At 40.5% G+C, this 9,351-nt stretch overlaps 1 protein-coding gene across 1 annotated transcript; it reads right to left on the bottom strand.

Annotated features, from left to right (window-relative positions):
• Window positions 1–1,152: 1,152 nt before the first annotated feature.
• LOC122196517 (uncharacterized mitochondrial protein AtMg00810-like) lies at window positions 1,153–2,256 on the bottom strand. Its single transcript, XM_042899347.2, has one exon. The coding sequence runs from the start codon at window positions 1,638–1,640 to the stop codon at window positions 1,197–1,199; it is 444 nt and encodes a 147-aa protein (XP_042755281.1). The 5' UTR covers window positions 1,641–2,256; the 3' UTR covers window positions 1,153–1,196.
• Between the last annotated feature and the right edge of the window lie 7,095 nt (window positions 2,257–9,351).

Here is a 9,351-nt window from a genome sequence, read left to right on the forward strand (position 1 = left end):
ATCAGGTTGAGAAAATGAATGAGCATGGAATGATAAATTTTTAGAGCCATGGAAGGCTTCATCTGTATACCTAGAGAGACGACGGCCAGACCTAATTTGTTTGTTTTCAAGTGAGGTGCTGATGGCTCATGAAATGTGGTGATATTGCTCCAAAATATTTGTTTTGGTTGTATGAGGTATGCTGAGTTTTCCAGAAAAAATAATGAAGGAACAAAAGTTGCTTTGTAGCTGATGCATCAGGTTGTGTGCAAGGAGAACCCATCACGTGCATGTCTCTAGTTTGTGAAGGTATTGCTTCCTATCAAACACAGTAGTCTATGTTGGTATTTAGCAATATACACAGGTGAATAAGGCAGAGTACAAGAGCAATTATATGAGGCAAAAATGCTTTCACTGTTTTATTGAATACTTCTTCAACGTGGGGATACAATTACAGAGCATATTGCCTTGCTATTTAAACATAAATCAATGCATAAAGAAAGGAAACTTAATAACTGCATACTAAAGACCAGGAGCTCACACCTCACGTGGCTTTGATTTATTCAAGCTAATAACAGCTAATTAAAGATTCAAATAAAACACGTGCTAACTAATAGTAGTGGACATAGTTCAGAGTTACTTTAACATTTTCCCCCTAACTCTGAAATTCATACCTTCATAACTCCAACAAGATTCCTCATCTCTTCAAATTTCACCCTTGCTAATGGCTTAGTGAGCATATCTGCTTTCTGTTCATTTGTACTGACATGTGTAACTGATATCTCCCCATTCTCAACACATTCTCTGATGAAGTGGTACTTGATATCTATGTGTTTGCTTCTCCCATGGAACACAGGGTTTTTCATGAGATCAAGAGCAGACTTATTATCAACAAACATTGCTATTGGAGGTATTGCTTGACCTGAAACATTGGATAGAAGTCGCCTTAACCAGATTCCTTGACAAGCAGTCATTGTGGCAGCCATAAATTCAGCTTCACAGGAGGATAAAGCCACACATCTTTGCTTCTGTGAGGCCCACGAAACCAGATTACCATTTACATAATATGCCATGCCACCTGTGCTCCTTCTATCACTCTCATCTTTTGCATGATCACTATCTGAATACCCTTCAATAGTGATCTGTTCTTGTCCCCTTTTATAGATCAGCCCATAGTCTGTGGTACCTTTAATGTACTTAAGTATTCCCTTTACTGCCTAAAGGTGTTTCATAGTAGGTTTTTCCATAAAACGGCTGACTACACCAACTGCAAACGTGATATCAGGGCGAGTGTGTGTCAAATACCTGAGTCCACCCACTATACTCCTGTATTCAGTGGGATTGACAGGTTCTCCCTCTTCATCTTTAAGGAGCTTTATCTTGTGTTCCATGGGGCTTTTGGTAGGGTTACAGGCTAGCATTTGAGTTTTAGCTAGAAGGTTTTTGGCATATGCTTCTTGTTTGAGAGTAATGCAATTCTCCTGCTGATTTACTTCTATTCCCAAGTAATAAGCCAATGGCCCAAGGTCACTCATTTCAAACCTTTCATTCATCTCTAGTTTGAACTTCTTCACAGCCTCTTGACAGCTCCCTGTAACCAACAGATCGTCGACATATACCCCAACAATCAGGGTATTTCCATCTTTCTTCCTAGTGTACATTGAATACTCTTGCGCAAACCTTTTAAAGTTCAGTCTCTTTAGGTACTTGTCAAGGCAGGCATTCCAGGCCCTGGGTGCCTGCTTTAGACCATACAATGCCTTTGACAATTTATTCACCTTGTTCACTTCACCTTTCTTCTCAAAACCCTCCGGTTGAGACACATAGACCTCTTCTTCTAATTTCCCATTTAGGAATGCAGATCTCACATCGAGGTGGTGTACCTGCCACCCAAATGAGGCTGCAAGAGCAATGATAACACGTACCGTTTCTATTCTCGCGACTGGAGCGAATACTTCTTCAAAGTCGATCCCCTGTTTCTAAACATATCCTTTTTGCCACGATTCTCGCCTTGTGTTTTACTATTTTCCCAGTTGGGTCTCGTTTGACTTTAAACACCCACTTCAGCCCAATCGGTGTTCGACCAATTGGTAGCTCGACAAGATTCCACGTGTTATTCCTTTCAATCGAAGTCATCTCAGCCTTCATCGCTTCTACCCAATTTGGGTTTTGCTTTCCCTCTTGATATGAAGAGGGTTCTTCATCTTTGTGTGTCATCAGGAGTTCCTCCAAGGGTATCTGAATTTCTTCTGTATTTTCATACAAATCTGTGAGAAGTCGGAAACGCTTTGGGGCACCGCCGCCTGTGGAGCTTGAGGTTGTGCTGGGAGGTGTCGCCGGAGTTGGAGAATTGGGGTTATCTGGCAAATTAGGTATACCCGATGGCGTATTTGAGGGTGTGGGATGTGGACTCGGGTCGGACTGTGGGCTATTGGACTAAGTGGATTCGGCCCAATCGGCATTACTCTGTGGCGACCCATGTCCTTGGTCCAGCGTATCTGGAACCCATTCACCATCTTCATCATATAACTCATCGTTGAAGTCAAAGCCTTCAACAATGAAGCTCATTCCTGGCGTTACTTTAATCTTCTTTGTTTCCTCCCATGTCCACGTCTTATCTTCTTCGAACACGACATTCCGACTAACGTACACCTTTCCTGTATTTGGGTCCAACAATTTATACGCCTTTGATCCCTTTTCAACCCCTAAATGAACAACACGTTTGCTTCTTTCTTCCAATTTCTTTAGATGGTTCTTGGCAATCATCATGTGTGCTAAACTACCGAAGACTCTGAGGTGACTCACATTTGGCTTTCGTCCGGACCACATTTCATATGGTGTTGACTCCTTTAGAGCTTTTGTATAGACCCGATTCAACACATACACCGCGTGATTCACCGCTTCTCCCCACAATACGTCTGGAATGCTCATGGCTTTCAAATTGCTCCTAACCATCTCCAAAACGGTTCTATTTCTTCTCTCAACTACACCATTTTGCTGTGGCAAAAATGGCGAAGTGTAGTGACGTTTGAGCCCTGTTTCGTTGCAATACCTGGTGAACTGGTTAGAGAGAAACTTCCCTCCGCGATCAGTTCTGAAGATCTTCATCTTCTCACCAGTTTCCACTTCAACCTTTACCCTGAAGTTCTTAAATGTTTGGAAAGCTTCATCTTTTGTCTTCAAAAGATAAACCCACATATCTCTACTGAAGTCGTCTACCAAAAGCATAAAGTACCGGTTACCTGCAGGTGTGGGAGGCGAGACCGGTCCACATAGATCCCCATGAATGAGTTCAAGCCTTTTCTTTGCCCTGTAATTAGTATGAGATGGATACGGATTTTGAGTTTGTTTCCCTACCAGACAATCTTCACACCGTTGAGAAGGGATGCTCATCTTTGACATTCCATCGACTAAATTTCTTTCAGCCATGAGCTTAAGCGCAGTGAAATTAACATGGCCCAATCGGGCATGCCAGAGCCATGTAGGATCCTTGATTTTTGCAATTAAGCAAGTGGGTCTTGCTTCCTCCAACTCGATCTTGTAGAGACGATTCATGGATCTTCGAACTTTCATTAGTAATCGGCCAGCTGCATCACGTACCCATAAATACGGCTCCTTGATTCTAATCTCATCTCCTCCTTTCGATAATTGTCCCAGACTTATGATATTGTTACATAAGTCGGGTATGTAATACACCTCGAGAAGTCTTCTCTGTTCACCGTTTTTGCACCGAAAAACAATGGACCCTTTTCCTTCGATCCTTACTCTAGATTCATCTCTAAACTTCACGAAGCCTTGGACTTTCTGGTCTAGATCACAGAACTTAGTTTCATCACCTGTCATGTGATTACTTGCTCCAGTGTCAAGGTACCATACCTTAGACTGGTTTGAATTTCCTCCCTTTGATCTTAATTTTGGTTTCACACTCTCTTCATTCAAGAATACTTCACCATATTCTATTTTCCTTTCGAGTGAGGACAGCAACAGAGCAAGTTCATTGTCTTCTTGAATCAAGTTGTTTTCTTGATTCCTCTCCTTTCTTGGATTCTTACTTTCAGCTGCATAATGCCCGAACTCCTAGCAATTGTAGCATTGTACCCCACTTTTATCTTGGCTACCGGATGAACCTTTACTCCCTTCTCGTTGTTGGTGTGAGCTACCCCTTCCATGACCACCTCGGTCACCGCTGTTTCTACCTCGACCCCTGCCTCGACCTCGTGAGCCTCCAAATCCCCCTCGATTCGACTTAGATTTGGAGTCACCTTCTCCCTTTTTCTTTGTTCTTTCAGACCACTCTTGATGAGTTAGGAGCAGTTTTCGATCATCACTTTCTCCATGCCCTTTCAGTCTCTCTTCATGAGCTTTCAATCGGCCTATTACTTCTTCCACACTCATTGTGTCCAAGTCCCCGGATAGCTCAAGAGTTGAGGCAATTTGAAGGAATTTCGATGACACTGCCCTGAGTAGTTTCTTTACCACATAGTCCTCATCTACATTTTCTCCCAACATACGCATGGTGTTGACGACATTGGTTACCTTCGCGGTAAAGTCATCAACACTTTCTGTCTCCTTCATGACCATGGCCTCAAACTCAGCTTTCAGTATCTGAACTCTTGCAGTCTTCACTCTATCTGCCCTTACAAACATAGTTCTCAAAGCTTCCCATGTCTCTTTGGCCGTTTTCTTTTCAGACAGCGACATCACAAATTCTTCTGGGATTCCTTGGTAAATGACCGCTAGTGCCATCTTGTCCTTCTTCACCTCCACCACCATGTTAGCTGTTCGAGGCTCAACAGCATCCCATACACCGTGAGCTTGCATGAACACATGCATTTTGATTGCCCATGCCCCATAATTACTCCTGGATAACATCGGATAGTGGAGGGTGATTTGTCCGTCCTTTTCACCATTGCCATTGCTTCCTGACATCTCTTCATGAGACTGATACTTGGGCATACACCAGTTTTTGCTCTGATACCAAGTGTTGGTATTTAGCAATATACACAGGTGAATAAGGCAGAGTACAAGAGCAATTATATGAGGCAAAAATGCTTTCACTGTTTTATTGAATACTTCTTCAACGTGGGGATACAATTACAGAGCATATTGCCTTGCTATTTAAACATAAATCAATGCATAAAGAAAGGAAACTTAATAACTGCATACTAAAGACCAGGAGCTCACACCTCACATGGCTTTGATTTATTCAAGCTAATAACAGCTAATTAAAGATTCAAATAAAACACGTGCTAACTAATAGTAGTAGACATAGTTCAGAGTTACTTTAACAGTCTACAAATTGGGTTAAATACTATATGAGTTATATACATATGTTCAGACGTACTGAGACTTAATATATGTGGGTTATATGGACATTTTAGTACTATTAAAATATCAATTCATTTGTTTACGTTTAGATAAATAAATTGATAATAAATTAATGTGGTAATATTGATTACGTTGAGATTTAAACCTATTGATGGTTTAAATTAACGTCACAATCATGTTATTAAATATAATAATAATAATAATAATAATAAAATAATAATTGGTTGTATAGGATGGTTTTGATGCACCACGATATCTACGATCAGAAAAAAAAATTCACGGCTTGATATTATGAGGAATTGACATTGACCGCTCAATTAATATTAAGGTATTTGATGAATTACGGACCTACAAAGTTACGTGTTGAAGCGACATCAAAGCCGAAAAGATAATGTGAGTCGGTAGACTTTTCATAAACCTTGTACATAATCGAAAACTACTTTTTGGAAACGGCTCGGTTAGTCAAATTAGTATATTATTAATTGTTGATTATGCCAATATATGCATTATGAAATATGTTACTGTTTTGCCTTTTTGTGACAATTGTATGTTTATGAAATTTGGTTGATATGCATATCTTGGTACTTGCCATGATTAATTGAAACTATGATAGGTTATATGAAATGACCAATATGTGACTATGATCTTGTTGAGTATCTTCTTGGTATAAATGTTATGAATCTTGATTATGATAATACGAATATCGCATGCTTGTACTTGATTTACGATTGATTATGCAAGGTTATGCGTAGAGGGCAAAGGGTAGAACCTAGTACTTAGCTTGAAACCCTATCCGGATACCTTCGAGCCTGGTTGGTTGAAAAATACCTCCTAGGAAAAACGCTTAAGCCATTTACGAGTTGCTCGGTCTTTCTAGATGCCCGTGCGACAAATGGTACGTGTAAACTTCGGTGTTTGCAGACTGGAGTGATGTTGGCCATTCGAACGAGGCCAGATCAAACATCACGTGGGAATGGGGAGGTGTATCGGTAGAATTGACACCGTTTGTACCGATCCCGAACGACACCGCGATGTACTTGCACATTGCATAGTCGGAGTAGTGAAAGTGGAGTCTTAGGGTCGGTGTGACGGGTGGGAGTCGCGAACCACCTAAAGCATTTGGCTGGCCAGGCACACAAGTAGCGAACGGGTTTTTCCCTTGGGGTTAGGTATCATTATGAGACTACCTACGCCTATACGATTATGATAGATTCCTTTGATATGATGATGTACGATTACGATATGATTATGCATGAAATATGATTGATGTTACACTAATGAATGATATGTAAATGGATGATATAAAAATTGAATGATTTAATTTTATGCGAAAGACGATTGATTATTGATTGATATGTCAATTTTGTTTATATGATCATAATTTGAATGATTGACCCGTTAGGGGATGGTATGTTTTCCCTTTGGTTGTGTACAAACTTCTATTGGCTCACGAAGCATTTGCTGACACTTGTTTCTTTGCTTTGTGCCTTTACGATTGGTACAGGTAGCTTAGGAGCTTGGCTTGGTGAGATGGGGTCACTTTTGGTATTTTATCATTAGAATAAAGATGTCACTTGGAAACGTTATTTAATTTTGGAACTTATGCCTTCACTACAATTAAATACTTTTGATATTTCGGTTTTGAATTGAATGTAACGTTGTGGTTTGAATTGTTTTTGAAATAAACAATGTTTACAGTCTTCCGTTGCATTTTCCGTTAAAAGATTTGAGAATAAGTGAAAATAAAATTTTGAGCAAAAATCATGACGTTACAACTTAGGCCGTTAACTTTGACTTTTGACTTATGCCTTTGATCAAGTTTGTCCCATAGGGTGTTTTGAAGCAATCTTAATGAGAAAATGTGGGCTTAGGACAAGGCCCGTATGGGATTGGGCCCAATTTGGAAAAATTGGGCCATTGGTAGGATTTCATGGATTTTATGGTTTTGGATACTGTTGGATTTGGGTTTGGGCCTTAGTTATGAATTTTATTGGGCTAGTGGTAAAATGGTCATTTTACCCCAAGTATGGATTTTGGATCATGGTTTGGAACCCTATTTCTAATTGGGTGATATTTTTGTATTGTTAGCTCGAGGTGTTGTCAGGGCAACAACTAGGGATTTCTTGCAATGAGCTTTAGCATTCGAGGTGAGTTTCCTTACCTGGTTTAGCGGGTTGAAGGCACCAACGGCCCATGTTTATGTTATGCTGATAGAATGTTAACTGTCTTTGTGACCCTTACATGTACCTCTATTTATATACTTGTGGACTAAGGTCTGATGTCGGTCAAAGCCCAATGACTTGTCTGTTGTGTATATTACATGTGTATGTGTTTATATGCTTTCCGAGCTCAACTCGATGACCGGGCGGGGCACACTATATGTTTACTGTATGTTTTGTATGTGGTATTTAGGGAACTCACAAAGCTTTGTGCTTACAATTTTCAGTTTATGTTTTAGGTACTCCAGTTTTCAAATGAAAGGGGATCGAGACGATCGCAACGCATACACTCATGTTTTCCGCAATATGTGATCTTTGGGAATGAACTTTAATAATAGTTTTATTTAAATGCTTTTCAATGTTGGACAAAGTTACAATGGTGTTTTGAATATAATAAAAATGATTTTTTTAACCATGATTTTTGGGATGTTACAACTTGGTATCAAAGCCTTGGTTTGAGGGATTCGGGCATACTCTCAGGTGTGCCTGAACTCAAACTGAGGGTTTGGTGAAAAAAATTTATATAAAATAAATATTTAATTTAAAAGTAATTTCTAATCAAAGAAACGGGTGTAATGCGTGCAATCGGCCGAGCTCAAGTAAGTGGTTCCCAAAATACCGATACATGTTTATTATGATATTTGATACGATTATGAGAATTACATGATAGATTAGGGCTAAGGATCAACTCGGTATTATATGATAGGAGAGATGTGGATCAACTACTAAGTAAATATATGAGAATCGCATGCTAGATTAGTGTAGGTTGGTTAGATTTTCTGTTTCCTGAATGTTGCTTGCTTTGTGCTTTGTGGGATTCTTAGTGATGTGGAGCAACTACTAAGTGAATATGTTAAGCCATATGTGGTACAAGTTAAACAATCTAAGAGTTATGGATTTAACCGTATTGCACAACTCTCGTTTGACTCCAACCGTTCTAGGGTTGAGTCTTTTACTCGAAGGGTTATCTAATCTTTGTTGCATGTGAGTATATTCATGGGGTAGTTGGTCGACACTAGTAAGAGTCTTTCAGCAGTTGAGGGTAGAGTGAGGTCGGGAACCTAGGAGAATCTAGGATATGCTTCAATGGGTTTGGTGATGCGGTCTAGTGAGTTTGTGGTGCATTGGTTGAGGAAGTGACTTATAGGATTCAAGAGGATTGCTGAGGAAAGTATGGATAGGTGTGGAAGGTAGTATTAGGCTCATACTACTGAAAGCACATGATCCATACTCGAATCAGCGAGAATCTTGGAGAATCTAAGGAGCTTGTAGGAAGGGATTTTCGAGCATTTTTTGTTCGTTAGTTTGTGGTATTGCAGTTGGGAGATGAGGTCTCAGATAGGTGGTTCAGGTTTGGGTTTTGGTTCGGGCTCTGGCTCAGGTGCGGGTGTTGAGCCGATTAGCAAGCAATTGCGGGAGTTCATTTCATTAGAAATTTCTTGTTGTATTTTGGAGATCTTGGATGAGCACTTGGGCGCGATTCGTGACGAGGTTGTGGCCATTGTTGGAGATTGCACTCCATCTCTCTGTGAGCAAGAAATCGATTTGGAGCACCTGGGGAAGAGGGGGTTAGATCCGATGCAGACGTTGGAGGGTCCCGGGAAGAGACCAAAGAGCTCTAATCAACGTATGAGAGGCCAGCATGGCCGGAGTCAGTGCAGCACGTGTAGGAAACGGCACGATGGAGTTTATCATTCCAAGGGTATGGGATGCTACAAGTGTGGCAAGGTTGATCATGTCAGCAGGGATTGTCCTCAGGGGGCAAGCCCGTTATTTTTTTCTCTGCAACCAAGTGGGCCACAAAAGGGCCGTTTGTCCGAGAAGG

Source organism: Lactuca sativa, chromosome 2, assembly GCF_002870075.4.
Source record: "Lactuca sativa cultivar Salinas chromosome 2, Lsat_Salinas_v11, whole genome shotgun sequence".
In the NCBI taxonomy this organism is placed as follows: Eukaryota; Viridiplantae; Streptophyta; class Magnoliopsida; order Asterales; family Asteraceae; genus Lactuca; species Lactuca sativa.

Excerpts from the sequence above, each read along its gene's own strand:
- LOC122196517 (XM_042899347.2), bottom strand. The coding sequence starts at position 1,640 with ATGTACACTAGGAAGAAAGATGGAAATACCCTGATTGTTGGGGTATAT.